Source organism: Cydia fagiglandana, chromosome 1 (genome assembly GCF_963556715.1).
Source record: "Cydia fagiglandana chromosome 1, ilCydFagi1.1, whole genome shotgun sequence".
Taxonomy (NCBI): domain Eukaryota; kingdom Metazoa; phylum Arthropoda; class Insecta; order Lepidoptera; family Tortricidae; genus Cydia; species Cydia fagiglandana.
In genome coordinates, this window is record NC_085932.1 from 1,989,861 (window position 1) to 2,005,867 (window position 16,007).

General features: G+C 37.8%; 2 protein-coding genes across 2 annotated transcripts in view; one reads left to right on the plus strand and one right to left on the minus strand.

Annotated features, from left to right (window-relative positions):
- The window catches only part of LOC134670719 (WD repeat-containing and planar cell polarity effector protein fritz), a 37,487-nt gene extending 22,506 nt beyond the window's left edge, over positions 1-14,981 (plus strand). The window contains exons 15-26 of the mRNA XM_063528534.1: positions 237-329; positions 492-584; positions 638-730; positions 784-876; positions 1,660-1,752; positions 1,952-2,044; positions 2,098-2,190; positions 2,244-2,336; positions 2,390-2,482; positions 2,682-2,774; positions 13,956-14,079; positions 14,808-14,981. Of these exons, the coding sequence (XP_063384604.1) occupies positions 237-329; positions 492-584; positions 638-730; positions 784-876; positions 1,660-1,752; positions 1,952-2,044; positions 2,098-2,190; positions 2,244-2,336; positions 2,390-2,482; positions 2,682-2,774; positions 13,956-14,079; positions 14,808-14,981 (1,228 nt within the window). The remainder of the gene's footprint in view (positions 1-236; positions 330-491; positions 585-637; positions 731-783; positions 877-1,659; positions 1,753-1,951; positions 2,045-2,097; positions 2,191-2,243; positions 2,337-2,389; positions 2,483-2,681; positions 2,775-13,955; positions 14,080-14,807) is intronic.
- On the minus strand, positions 4,433-5,932 carry LOC134672499 (facilitated trehalose transporter Tret1-like). Its single transcript, XM_063530475.1, has one exon. The coding sequence runs from the start codon at positions 5,884-5,886 to the stop codon at positions 4,486-4,488; it is 1,401 nt and encodes a 466-aa protein (XP_063386545.1). The 5' UTR covers positions 5,887-5,932; the 3' UTR covers positions 4,433-4,485.
- Positions 14,982-16,007: the final 1,026 nt, after the last annotated feature.

A 16,007-nucleotide genomic window follows, 5' to 3' on the forward strand; every position in this document is an offset into this window, starting at 1 on the left:
CCGCGGCCGGACGCGCGTTTTAGACATCTATGTACAGGTAAGATTACTCTGTATTTATTATAAAAGAAAGTCAATTACGAATTATTATAGGAGTAGCGTAGAAGTAATACCGCGGCCGGACGCGCGTTTTAGACATCTGTACCAAACTGAGCTGAGAGAAGAATTTCCTAATACTATGTACAGGTAAGATTACTCTGTATTTATTATAAAAGAGAGTCAATTACGAATTATTATAGGAGTAGCGTAGAAGTAATACCGCGGCCGGACGCGCGTTTTAGACATCTGTACCAAACTGAGCTGAGAGAAGAATCTCCTAATACTATGTACAGGTAAGATTACTCTGTATTTATTATAAAAGAAAGTCAATTACGAATTATTATAGGAGTAGCGTAGAAGTAATACCGCGGCCGGACGCGCGTTTTAGACATCTATGTACAGGTAAGATTACTCTGTATTTATTATAAAAGAAAGTCAATTACGAATTATTATAGGAGTAGCGTAGAAGTAATACCGCGGCCGGACGCGCGTTTTAGACATCTGTACCAAACTGAGCTGAGAGAAGAATCTCCTAATACTATGTACAGGTAAGATTACTCTGTATTTATTATAAAAGAGAGTCAATTACGAATTATTATAGGAGTAGCGTAGAAGTAATACCGCGGCCGGACGCGCGTTTTAGACATCTGTACCAAACTGAGCTGAGAGAAGAATCTCCTAATACTATGTACAGGTAAGATTACTCTGTATTTATTATAAAAGAAAGTCAATTACGAATTATTATAGGAGTAGCGTAGAAGTAATACCGCGGCCGGACGCGCGTTTTAGACATCTGTACCAAACTGAGCTGAGAGAAGAATCTCCTAATACTATGTACAGGTAAGATTACTCTGTATTTATTATAAAAGAAAGTCAATTACGAATTATTATAGGAGTAGCGTAGAAGTAATACCGCGGCCGGACGCGCGTTTTAGACATCTGTACCAAACTGAGCTGAGAGAAGAATCTCCTAACACTATGTACAGGTATGATTACTCTGTATTTATTATAAAAGAGAGTCAGTTACTAATTATTATAGGAGTAGCGTAGAAGTAATACCGCGGCCGGACGCGCGTTTTAGACATCTGTACCAAACTGAGCTGAGAGAAGAATCTCCTAACACTATGTACAGGTATGATTACTCTGTATTTATTATAAAAGAGAGTCAGTTACTAATTATTATAGGAGTAGCGTAGAAGTAATACCGCGGCCGGACGCGCGTTTTAGACATCTGTACCAAACTGAGCTGAGAGAAGAATCTCCTAACACTATGTACAGGTATGATTACTCTGTATTTATTATAAAAGAGAGTCAGTTACTAATTATTATAGGAGTAGCGTAGAAGTAATACCGCGGCCGGACGCGCATTTTAGACATCTGTACCAAACTGAGCTAAGAGAAGAATCTCCTAACACTATGTACAGGTATGATTACTCTGTATTTATTATAAAAGAGAGTCAGTTACTAATTATTATAGGAGTAGCGTAGAAGTAATACCGCGGCCGGACGCGCGTTTTAGACATCTGTACCAAACTGAGCTGAGAGAAGAATCTCCTAATACTATGTACAGGTAAGATTACTCTGTATTTATTATAAAAGAAAGTCAATTACGAATTATTATAGGAGTAGCGTAGAAGTAATACCGCGGCCGGACGCGCATTTTAGACATCTGTACCAAACTGAGCTAAGAGAAGAATCTCCTAACACTATGTACAGGTAAGATTACTCTGTATTTATTATAAAAGAGAGTCAGTTACTAATTATTATAGGAGTAGCGTAGAAGTAATACCGCGGCCGGACGCGCGTTTTAGACATCTGTACCAAACTGAGCTGAGAGAAGAATCTCCTAATACTATGTACAGGTAAGATTACTCTGTATTTATTATAAAAGAAAGTCAATTACGAATTATTATAGGAGTAGCGTAGAAGTAATACCGCGGCCGGACGCGCGTTTTAGACATCTGTACCAAACTGAGCTGAGAGAAGAATCTCCTAATACTATGTACAGGTAAGATTACTCTGTATTTATTATAAAAGAAAGTCAATTACGAATTATTATAGGAGTAGCGTAGAAGTAATACCGCGGCCGGACGCGCGTTTAAGACATCTGTACCAAACTGAGCTGAGAGAAGAATCTCCTAATACTATGTACAGGTAAGATTACTCTGTATTTATTATAAAAGAGAGTCAATTACGAATTATTATAGGAGTAGCGTAGAAGTAAAACCGCGGCCGGACGCGCGTTTTAGACATCTGTACCAAACTGAGCTGAGAGAAGAATCTCCTAATACTATGTACAGGTAAGATTACTCTGTATTTATTATAAAAGAAAGTCAATTACGAATTATTATAGGAGTAGCGTAGAAGTAATACCGCGGCCGGACGCGCGTTTTAGACATCTGTACCAAACTGAGCTGAGAGAAGAATCTCCTAATACTATGTACAGGTAAGATTACTCTGTATTTATTATAAAAGAGAGTCAGTTACTAATTATTATAGGAGTAGCGTAGAAGTAATACCGCGGCCGGACGCGCGTTTTAGACATCTGTACCAAACTGAGCTGAGAGAAGAATCTCCTAACACTATGTACAGGTATGATTACTCTGTATTTATTATAAAAGAGAGTCAGTTACTAATTATTATAGGAGTAGCGTAGAAGTGATACCGCGGCCGGACGCGCATTTTAGACATCTGTACCAAACTGAGCTGAGAGAAGAATCTCCTAACACTATGTACAGGTATGATTACTCTGTATTTATTATAAAAGAGAGTCAGTTACTAATTATTATAGGAGTAGCGTAGAAGTAATACCGCGGCCGGACGCGCATTTTAGACATCTGTACCAAACTGAGCTGAGAGAAGAATCTCCTAATACTATGTACAGGTAAGATTACTCTGTATTTATTATAAAAGAAAGTCAATTACGAATTATTATAGGAGTAGCGTAGAAGTAATACCGCGGCCGGACGCGCGTTTTAGACATCTGTACCAAACTGAGCTGAGAGAAGGATCTCCTAACACTATGTACAGGTATGATTACTCTGTATTTATTATAAAAGAGAGTCAGTTACTAATTATTATAGGAGTAGCGTAGAAGTGATACCGCGGCCGGACGCGCATTTTAGACATCTGTACCAAACTGAGCTGAGAGAAGAATCTCCTAATACTATGTACAGGTATGATTACTCTGTATTTATTATAAAAGAGAGTCAGTTACTAATTATTATAGGAGTAGCGTAGAAGTAATACCGCGGCCGGACGCGCATTTTAGACATCTGTACCAAACTGAGCTGAGAGAAGAATCTCCTAATACTATGTACAGGTAAGATTACTCTGTATTTATTATAAAAGAAAGTCAATTACGAATTATTATAGGAGTAGCGTAGAAGTAATACCGCGGCCGGACGCGCGTTTTAGACATCTGTACCAAACTGAGCTGAGAGAAGAATCTCCTAACACTATGTACAGGTAAGATTACTCTGTATTTATTATAAAAGAGAGTCAATTACTAATTATTATAGGAGTAGCGTAGAAGTAATACCGCGGCCGGACGCGCATTTTAGACATCTGTACCAAACTGAGCTGAGAGAAGAATCTCCTAATACTATGTACAGGTAAGATTACTCTGTATTTATTATAAAAGAGAGCCAATTACTAATTATTATAGGAGTAGTATAGAAGTAATACCGCGGCCGGACGCGCGTTTTAGACATCTGTACCAAACTGAGCTGAGAGAAGAATCTCCTAACACTATGTACAGGTAAGATTACTCTGTATTTATTATAAAAGAGAGTCAATTACTAATTATTATAGGAGTAGTATTAGAACGTATACGGCGCATACGGTATTAAACTGAGCTTGAATACTACACAGGCACAGGTGAGGCATATACTATACTGTACAGGTAATATATGTGTTTTTATTAATTATTCTAGGTAATCAATCAAAATAAGAAAAATCTGAATCTATAATATATCGCTACATTCCGAATACTATACCTACAATACAGGTAAGACCTCTATCAAAATAAAATAAAATCAGTAAATATGTTTTATTGACGTAAGTTATAATTTTTACCCACTAGGAATAATCAGAAAAAATATAGTTACCTACCTAAATCATAGCGGAGAGAAATCGGAAATATAAAGATAATACACGTGGAAAGTATAAAATTAATTTTAATACAAAGAGTCATCAAGAACATGTATAATACAATTTTATACGCTTCGTTGTACAAGATATTAACTAATTTTAATTTTAATTTAATTTTTAATGTAATGTATATTATAATCGTATGTTAATATAATTTGTATTGTGTTGTGTAATATTATGTGTGGACCATTGTAGTCTGTGAATAAATGAATTGATTGATTGATTGATTGATATTTAAATAACATGTTGCGGGCACGTCATTCGGCCCTGCACACAACCTAATTGTAGTTGAGCCGCCTATTCTATCCTCGGCGTCAGCTCGAATGTTTGGGCATTAGTTACAGAACTATTCCCCAACTCGTGCTGTATCTCCGCAAAACTCTTCCCTTTCGTCTCCGGTAATCTAAGCGCCACAAACATCGCTAGCACGGCACAGAACACAGCAGACGCCCAGAAAACCGGCGCCGGCCCCAAAATGTCTATCAGAGGCGAGAAATACCTCAGCGTCAGGAACGAGGGCACGATTCCTATCAGAAGGGTGGCCGCCATCCCGATACCGCGGGAACGGTCATCGAAAAGTTCCGCTATTACAACCCAGAGTAAAGATCCGAGACCACCACTGTAGCAGAACACTATTAATAGCAGAGATACGAGCGGAAGATAGTTCATAAACCCGGACACTTCAGCCCCCATTTCGGTCAGCTTAAAGAATACTCCTAGACCGACCATTCCTACAAGCATTCCAAGCAACGTACATATCAAAATAGGTTTTCTTCCAAACCTATCTGTAGTCATCAGAGTCGAAAAACTTGCTAAAAGGTTTATGGCACCGATAATGCCCGAAGCCACTTCAGACCTTATGTTTGTTTGCGTTATGTCCAAAATCGTCTGAAGATACGTCATGACGCAATTGAATCCAATCAAGTAGAGGATGATAATAATGAATCCAGACTTTCCAAGACTTTTCTGAAACATTTTATTACGGAAGATTGTCAGCAGACTTGATTTTTCGTCATTTCTGTTTGTGGAGTATTCCTTTAGTTCCTCATTAGCCTTGAACTCGGAACCTCTTAAGAAGATTAGAACTTTTTTGGCTTCCTCTTCTCTACCTTTAGAATATAAGAAGTTGGGGCTGTCAGGTAAAAATATAGTCGGTATGCTGGTCACGAGGGTGAACAGAGTGAACATGAGATTCAGATTGAAGTATGAGATGAAGGGTCCAACGCTGAGCATGATCACAGAGCCGATGGAAGTAAATATCTGCAGCATCACTCCGAGAGCTCCACGGATTTCTTTACTGGCGATTTCCGAGGCGTAAACCGGTATTACACTCAATATGAGTCCTTCGGAGAGCCCATTGATGGCCCTGCCTAATATGAGCATCCACACGTCCCTCGCGAACAGGAACAGAAGTGCTGCCGCCATCCTGACGACGCTCGATAGGATCACGCATTGCTTCCGGCCTATAAAGTCCACCAAAGCAGATGACACCACGTACCCAAATGATCCAGTGAGGAAACAAGTGGAAACAATCCAAGATCCTTCATCTTGCTCTAAAGGTTTACCGAGTACGGATTCTGTGTCGTTGGCCAGCTTCACCAGCACGGGAGACGGCCAGGTGGTGCCGAGGCCGAAGCTCACGCAGTTCAGGTTTATTGCGAACACCACCAAATACTGACGAAAGTACATATTTATCATTTTGTATAAGCACTTATTCGCTTCACACAAAAACTACGACTGATTGAAAAAACATTTATCTGCTGCTTAACAAATAGCTGGAGGACCACGAATAATTAATTAAAATCTACAAATATTTGTGCGATTTGTCTTTAATTAGGTAGTTAGCGTTAAAATGAGTTTATAAACATTACTATCGTCCATATCCATTATAGATAGGTAACATAAAAGGTTAATAATTAACACAGCTGAGATGTGCATAAAAGCACTTATTACCAGCTTATCTTAATTCTATTTGATTTCATTATTTGACTAGACATTATCACAATAGCATTTACTTGTATAGGTATGCATTAGCTGTATTTATTTCCAGATTATAACCAAGATTGTAACCAAGGTACCTTAGACGACTTAGTAATGCTTCTTTGTGAAAATAAGGGTTCCGTTTTTTAACGGAGTTCAAAATTCCAATAGGAGGAGGTTCTCAATTTCGTTGAATTATTTTATGATTGTTACCTCAGCTACGTGATTTCGCAATCGTTTTGAAAAAATATTTTCTTGATTATAGGTATACGTACTTACAAACTCCAGTTCAGATGATAGGATCAAATCAAATATGATCATGATTATGGTCTTATAGATATACAAACATTGATTTTTTCCGAATTGATTTTCTCCACAAAAAACTAACTAAGGAATGTTCATTTTATTAAGCGGACACACAAACAAGTATAAATTACATTTTTCTAATTCTGGAATCGCTTTATTTTGATAAATATAATAAAAACGGAAACCAACGCAAAACATTGTAATATAAATATATTATAATATAATAACATCGGTAAGATTTTCGTACTTTTACACGGTTGCGCCGTTCAAGTGCCTGCACAACAATTTTTGACACTTTTTGACAAGTTGTAAACAACATTCGTTTAAATTCTTTCAATGTTTTAGCTTCTCATCTACCCTTTTTTAAGTGCATCTTCACATTGGTCTAGTGCCACTCGATGGAGTGGAGCTCCGGGCAATTAGATGAGTTGACTTGTTTTTGAACGAAATCAATGTTTTTCAAATTCAGTAGCTTCACTTTCTGACCAGCATAGTGGGCACTTGCCAAATCAGGCCGAAATGAAGAGGTGACATTATGCGTCTGATAGACGGAAAGTACTCGTCATTAGATGCATTATTTTCTGTAAATGTCGCAACCAAAGTTCATGTCGCAAAATAGAACAAACTTTTTAAGGCCACAGGAACCAATTGCCTGCCAGATAAGGACTTTCTTCATGAATTGGTCAATTGTGATGTTACTCTCCTCGTCGAATATATGATCTTCTACAACGGCATGCTAGCATCAGGGCCATTGGTAACGTACTACAGCAACATTTTACGCATTTTCCGTTGTCCATTAAAATGCTACGAAATTTATCTTAATGTAAAATGTAGTACAGTTTGACGCTTCTTTTTTTCGATTGCTTTCGCTGCTCTGTAATTCTTTTGTCCATTTTTTTATTTTTATGGGTCCATTTATTGTACACACTTCTTATATTTTAATCTGTGCCTACTCTAACGCCTGCTGTCTTAGGAATTTCGCGAACCGATAAGTAATTTATTGATTTTTACAGCCGCATGACAATACTTTTGTTTCTGGATTGGCCGGGCCGCTTCTGTGCCGGGATTTTGTAAAATCTTCAAGCATATGATGCTCTCCAAATGTTTTAATTATTATATTCACGTTTAACTTGGAAAATTTGTACATATTCATGATTTTTCGCAGTGAATACTAGCCTGTGCATCCTAATTGCAGAACTAAGTAACTTGCTATGTTCCAAATTTGTTCGGTCCTTAGGGAAAAATATTTGACTATTATGGGAACAAATATGTAGCAATTGATAAATAAGGGATTGTTAATTATATTCTTATGAGCTGTACGTCAATTGATTTTAAATTCGCCGATTAAAAGAGGTGTAAGAGTGTCCGCTTAGTAAACTGAACAGTCCTTAAATAATTGTGATTGCATTTCGCTGCCTCAATATTAGGTACAGAGTTCTCTGTTTCACTTTTATCGAACTGAAATTTGAACATTATCTATAGAGTCAGACCAAGAAAAATCTGCAGCGGATTTATCAAATCCGCTGCAGATTATGCCCACGCATTAAAAGTGTTATTTTTAACTTCTATGAAATTATGACGTATTAATAACATTGCACTGCGTGGGCCATCAAATCCGCTGCAGACTTTTCTTGGTCCGACTCTATGCGTCGTATCGCGCCACGAAACAAACACAAGATACAAACACACATACCTACTTAACACATACATACAACCTAGAACTTTGTAATATTGAACCAGCGATTACATACTGTTTTGTGAAGTCGGTTTTTTACCCGAGTACGGCAAAGCAAAAGGAGGGTTATGATTTTCACCGTTACTTATGTGGGTATGTATACACCGTGTTTTTATTGAATTCCGTTAACTTCGGGGTATGATAAAGAACGTTTAGGAGAACTAAATGGCATAGTTAATATTCAAATAAAAAATTTTTTTTTGCTTTTTTTTAAACAAAAAAATAATTTTATAAAGTAATTAAATGTAGCATATAGCGTTGTTGTAACACGGACATTTACATTTAACTCAACCAAACAATTGAAATCTGTGACATATCAATGTCATTCTGAACATCGATCGACCGAGATTGTACTCCATGCCTTTACATCTTAGAGTTATGTATATATGTAAGAAAAAACATACATTTGTTCAAAGAGATACAGAATAAAAGACAAAAATACAAACTTGAATTACCCCAGCCAAACTTAGAAATATACCGCAAAAGCCCTCATTATGCGGCAGTAAAATATTATAATCACCTCCCAAATTATTTAAAATCAGTGGAAAGTGACACTTCGTATACAAAGAAGTTGAAATCGTTCCTTGCTGAAAAAGCATATTATTCAGTAACCGATTTTCTCACTGACAGTTTTGTTAAATAAGTTAGTTTATAGTAAATAAGTTTTGATCTCCTAAACTTATAAAGCTAGTTTGTAGTATTTGTTCTTAATATGTACCTACTTATATTAAGGAAATGTTTGCCATACCCTATTAGGGTCCATGAGATACTATTATTTTGTAACAACTTGTTTTTTACCATGGTGCAATAAACGATATTCTATTCTATATTCTATTCTATTCTACTTATAGCGATAGCGGTACAGCCTGAAATTCGGGAATCAGCTGCAAATGGTGTTAAAGGTATGAAAATCGGCACGATTAATCTTTAGGCCATTTGAATCAATTTGACCCGTAGCACCAAGAAAAAAAAACAAACGGAAAGGAGTTATGACGTCATCTTTTTTTTGTATGGAAAAATAAATAAAATTGTTCAGAAACCTATCGTGTGTGGTATTAAATGAAAGGGCATTTTGAGCCGGTTCTAAAAATATATCACATTGTTATATTTCCGTCACTTGCATTCAATTAAAATAAAAATAACTTTCAAAACATACCAAGTTTGGGCTTCTCCAGATATGAAACCGTTGAATTATTTTTTGCAAAATATACCTCAAGTAATACCCAATATCCTCATATCTAACCCTAAGAAATTAATTTCGAAAATATTTAGTGTTAGTATTATTTTAATTTTTTTTATTATTACAAATTGTGATCTATCAATCTATCAATGAAACGGCCTCCTAGCCTAGTCGATAGTGACCCTGCCTATGAAGCAGGCAGTCCCAGGTCCGAATCCTGGTAAGGGCATTTATTTGTGTGTTCATCATCATCATCACACAAATAAATGCCCATATACAAATATATACAATAAGCCCTGGTAAGGGCATTTATTTGTGTGATGATGATGATTAACACACAAATAAATGCCCTTACCAGGATTCGAACCTGGGACCTCTTGCTTTATAGGCAGGGTCACTATCGACTAGGCTAGGAGGCCGTTTCATTGATGGATTGATAGATTACAATTTGTAATAATAAAAATTTAAAAAATAATACTAAAACTAAATATTTTCGAAATTAATTTCTTGGGGTTAAATATGAGGAGGATATGGTACATCGAAGTGTTGAAGTATTTGTATAGTAACGCCACCATGTCGGTCCGAGTACAGGAGCAGAGCACGAAGGCGATTCCATTGCAAAGAGGCGTAAGGCAGGGAGACGTTATCTCTCCGAAACTGTTTACTGCCGTAATAGAAGACACCTTCAAGCTCCTGGAATGGCAAGGACTTGGCATCAACATCAACGGCGAATACATCACTCACCTTCGGTTTGCCGACGATATCGTAGTCATGGCAAAGTCGATGGAGGAACTCAGCATGATGCTCGATGACCTCAACCGAGTTTCACAACGGGTGGGCTTGAAAATGAACATGGACAAGACGAAACTTATGTCAAATGCCAATGTTGTGCCCATCCCAGTCTCTGTTGGGAACTCGGTACTCGAAGTTGTTGACTCGTACATCTACCTAGGACAAGTAGTCCAATTAGGTAGGTCCAACTTCGAGAAGGAGGTCAACCGCCGAATCCAACTCGGTTGGGCAGCGTTCGGGAAACTACGTAATGTCTTTTCGTCCGACATACCTCAGTGCCTCAAGACGAAAGTCTTTAATCAATGTGTGTTACCAGCGATGACTTACGGCTCCGAAACGTGGTCTTTCACTATCGGCCTCATCTCAAAATTCAAAGTCGCTCAACGAGCTATGGAGAGGGCTATGCTCGGAGTTTCTCTGCGTGATCGAATCAGAAATGAGGAGATCCGTAGACGAACTAAAGTCACCGACATAGCTCACCGGATTAGCAAGCTGAAGTGGCAATGGGCAGGCCACATTGCGCGCAGAGAAGATGGCCGATGGGGTCGAAAAGTGCTCGAGTGGAGACCACGGACTAGCAAACGCAGCGTAGGACGTCCACCCACAAGATGGACGGACGACCTTGTTAAAGCCGCCGGAAGACGCTGGATGCGGGTGGCTTCCAACCGGTACGAATGGAGGTCCAAGGGGGAGGCCTATGTTCAGCAGTGGACGTCTTATGGCTGAGATGATGATGAATAAATATGAGGATATTGGGTATTACTTGAGGTATATTTTGCAAAAAATAATTTAACGGTTTCGTATCTGGAGGAGCCCAAACTTGGTATGTTTTGAAAATTATTTTTATTTTAATTGAATGCAAGTGACGGAAATATAATAATGTGATATATTTTTAGAACCGGCTCAAAACGCCCTTTCATTTAATTCCACACACGATAGGTTTCTGAACAATTGTTTTTATTTTTCCATACAAAAAAAGATGACGTCATAACTCCTTTCCGTTTGTTTTTTTTTTTGGTGCTACACTGAGAGAAAAATCATCACCAGGAATTAAAAAACAGTTCTGTACTGGGGGAAAAAATGAAGTTTTAGTAATAATTATGGAACTTTCACTATTTCTGTAAAATTTATTTATTTCTACAAACAGCTCAGTAATCCTAAATCTAATTTCAACAAACAGACTTTAGTAAATGGAGCATTAAACAAAGTTCAGTATTTGTTACAATCCATTTTCATTACTACTAAAGTTCTCCGAATTTTACTAGTGAAGTTTGCGATTTTTGGAAAAAATCATCTGTGATTTCAAGTTATGTTTTTAGTAAATGTCTCAATTACATAGTTTTGTAATATCTAAAAAACGAGTTCGCGGGAATAACATTACCCCATTTAAAATAACAATTCAGTTGTTACTATAGCGACATTACAAAGTTTACTGGTATTTAGTAGATAGACTTGTTGTTTTTATGTTCATTGTTGTACCAATCACTAAACGAGTTTTGTAATTCCAACACAACGAAACGAATGTTAGTACTTTTAGTAAAATTTACTACTTGCTACGTTAATTTGGTGAGAGTTAGTATTGTGTCGGATGTCGGGCGGGCGTGTCTCGTGCCTTCTTTGTTTAAAATATACTTAAGTTAAATAATAAATTTAGGATATATTGTGCGCCATGGACATACGAGCCCCGATGCAAATGATTTCGTCTAGTTCCGCGCAACAATTTTGTTTATTTTAATAAATTTTACACATGAACATATAATGACCCAGTAATGGGAACCATAATAGCAATGTTTAATGTAGTTTATTTTGATCGTATAATAAAATTGCATGAGACTTTTATTGCTGAAAAAAAGGAGTTTTCAAAAACGTTGTCCAAATCATATTGTCCTCTCTTACAGCACTGCTGCATGCATGGGCTCGAAACAAAATTTTCAGTACATTGGCAGAGCCCTACTGCTTTCCCTGGTAATAGCCCTTTTCACATATGTTGTAATCCTACCCGTCAAAAAATAAATAAAAAATCATTATTTTTTTTCTTTCAGTACAAACGGTATTTCTTGTATTTGGATTTAGTTATTGCAGAGTATTACCATATAAAATTAAGTTACATTAGTATAAGCATTAAATATTAGTAATTTTTAAACAAAAACATTATTTTTGAACAAACGCGAGAACCTCAAAAAATGGGGTCACCTGACGAAAACATATGCATCGGGGCTCGTATTAACCCGCGACCTACTGTGTAGTTGAGGTCTACAGGAATATATTGTTTCGAGCTAGCTGTTGTTATTCTAGTGACATCATAGGTAAATCTAAACTGTTTGCAATTCCAACCTCCCTAGCACAGGTGCGCCGCGAGAGCATGTTGCGCGCGTAATAACTACTAGTCTTTTTCTGACTGTATGAATAAGAAAGGAATGGGTAGAATATTTCGACAGGCTTTTATAGTGCCTCTTTAGCACAGAGATATACTACCAATTGCTATTTTATTCATACAGACAGAAATAGAGACGGGTAGCTACCACGCGCGCGACATGCTCTCGCGGCGCACCTGTGCTAGGGGCGGTGGAATTGCAAACAGTTTAGTTTTTGCCTGTGAAGTCATTATCTCTAGAATAACAACAGCTAGCTTGGAATCGCAGTACAGTTTAGTAAAACCTGTGACGTCATCGTCTCCGATATTGCAAAAGCACTCTTAGAATTACAAAACGATTAGTTTTCACCCATGACGTCATCACCTCCGATATTGCTAAAGCACCTCTCGGAATAACAAAACCAAATTTCTGAAATTACTCTAGCATACTTCAAATTACAAAAATAGAAGTTGTAGGGTACATCGCCAATTACTAGCCACCCCCCAATTACTGGCCACTTAATTTGATTTCTATTTATAGGTGAACAAAGTTCATTTTAGTATATAAGGTACGAAAATCCAATTATTAGCCAGTTTTCAATTACTGGCCACCTATTCCAAAAATGAATTCTATTTACAGATAAATAAAACTCATTTTCAGTATAAGGAAAATGGCCAGTAACTGAAATTTATCCACAACCCACTCGTTCAATAACTGGCCGCCTCTTACAAAAATGAGTTCTATTCACCTATACACAGAATTCATTTTAGTATAGGTGGCCAGTAATTGAAAACTGGCTAATAATTGGCGATGTACCCTATATCCTACTAATAGAAATTGCAAAAGTCAATTTGTTCCTATTAGTTGACTCTCCTTGTCCCCGGATTAAGTTTTATTTTTGTAATTCTAAGTGTGTTTTTGTTAGTTTTTTCTCTCAGTGTACGGGTCAAATTGATTCAAATGGCCTAAAGATTAATCGTGCCGATTTTCATACCTTTATCACCATTTGCAGCTGATTTTGTTCAACCGCTACTACTATTAAGTTTAGTAGCAAATGTATGAACTCATTCTAAACATTAATCAATATGTAAACCGGCCCTAAGGCAAGTGTACACGCTTGTAGAGGCCTTATAGGAAAAAAATAAATTATTGATTATCTCCGAAAATAATGGAGTTAGTTAGAATAACCGTGTCTTTGAGAAAGTTACTTGATTTAAGCTCAGGAATGCACCCTTGAAAAATTAACGGAAATCAAAAAAAACACGGTGTACGAGTATATGTTCATCTGTTCCCTTTCATAACTTCTATAATACTCATTATAATTTCACAAAATAATGAGGTATCGTTCAAGTTCAAGTCGCCGTGATTGCCCGTTGGTTGATATTTAACTCTTACTTATTTAATCTGGCACTTATTGCAGGTACAACGGGTACAGACCGGGGTCATCAGAGCGTACAATAAAAGTGGACGGGTACGAGCGACAGAAACCAGAGAAAAACAAGGTCAAGTTCTCGGATACCGTCACTATCGCTGTTGTGGCTTCAGTAAGTAGCCTGTGGTAACGGGTACAATAGGTACAATGGTTACAAACCAGAGATTGGTACCTTTTCTTACGTTTAGACACTATTTACGAGGAGTAAACATTTTTATATTGTTATTTTACTGTATATATTAATCTCGACTCTAATAAATTATAACCTCTGAAATGTCACCTAACAGACATGCATATCATTACAATGTTACAGTCTGATGCAATAAATAGATTATGTCGGCTAAAAGTGGCTAATATCGTAAAATACCTTTGTTACCATAGAAATAAGGATATGATGTGTTCCAACATATTTGACCTAACCATTTGATACCTACTCCAGTTTCCGACCAAGTAGTTTAAAAGGATGGTTTTCGTTTCCACACTACGTTTCTGTACTTGTACTAATACTTTTATAATTCATTTAGAAAAACCGGCCTTGTGCGAGTCAGACCCGCGCACGAAGGACCGTACCATTTCGCAAAAACGGCAAAAAAAATCACGTTAGTTGTATGGGAGCCCCATTTAAATATTTACTTTATTTTGTTTTTAGTATTTGTTGTTATAGCGGAAACAGAAATACATCATCTGTGAAAATTTCAACCGTCTAGCTATCACGGTTCATGAGTTACAGCCTGGTGACAGACAAACGGACGGACAGCAGATTCTTAGTAATAGGGTCCCGTTTTTACCCTGTGCGTACGGAACCTTAAAAAGAAACCCTTTTGTTTTTTTTGTTTTTAGGAAGGTAACGTGGGTTCGGTGGCCAGGGAGCTGGCGGACAGCCTGCCGCTGTGCGCGCCGCACAACTACCTCGCCGCCTTCGCGCCGCACCCCGCGCCGCCCGCGCCCCTCCCGCCCCTCCAGCCCCTGTCGCCGCACGCCCCGCCCGGTACCAACGACTACGTCGAAGTGTAGCACGCCACACCACGCACGACGCACGACGCACCAGCATTGCATGAGCACCACAGAATAGATAAAATACTATGAAGCTGACTAATGAAACCGAAATATGACAGCGAAAGGTGACGAACCACGCTGTCCCTGCCTATCGCATGACGGTGATACGCGGTTCAACTTACACTAGACAGCTCGAAACAGTCGTATTACGATTGGTTGGTTGTAACGTACAACGCCGCACGACGCATCGACTGGACCATTGAAAAGTCGTACATTTTGACCAAAAATCTAAAAATTGGGATCCATTTTTAATCAGCACGATAAAAATTGGCAATTGACTTCAAAAGGCCAAACATGGCAACATTAAATGTGACGCACGCATGACGCACGGTATTCGCACCGCACGACTGCATTTGTCACCAAAATTCATTTCACAATTTAGCATGTTATTCCGGTTTTTAAGTTCCAACCCTAAGAAAGCGTGAAACTTGGCATGCATGTAGCTTATGTACTAAGTTTGGACGATATTCCGTCTGTCCAATGTCATTGCGTCTCACTCTCTCACTAAGTAAAATGTGAGACGCAATACACATTGGACCAATATATTGGACAGATGGAATGCCACCCTAATAAAAAAAAGTGGAAACAACTTGTGAAATGGGCGTTTAATATTTGTGTCCAATTTTGCAGTTATTCAGAATTACCTGCATAAGCTACCTACACTCATGCCCAGTATCATGCTTTCTTTCGGATATGTCTTTACTTTTGAAATTTGTTAGAAAAGAGCCCTACTATAATGATTTTTTCATCATTTTAGCACTAGCTACCCGTAAGTTTGAGTTTGGCTTTAAAATAATGTTTCATCTAATCATTGCCGATGATGCAATATCGCATCAACAGACTTAAATCGGTTAGAGTCACTAAGTTCACTTATTAGTTTCATTGTGAGGCATATGTTAAAACGGTTTTAAGCCTCGTATCGAGTGATACCGCTACTCACAAGAGCGAAAGACACCTGTCTGTTGAAGCGAAAAAGTAACACTG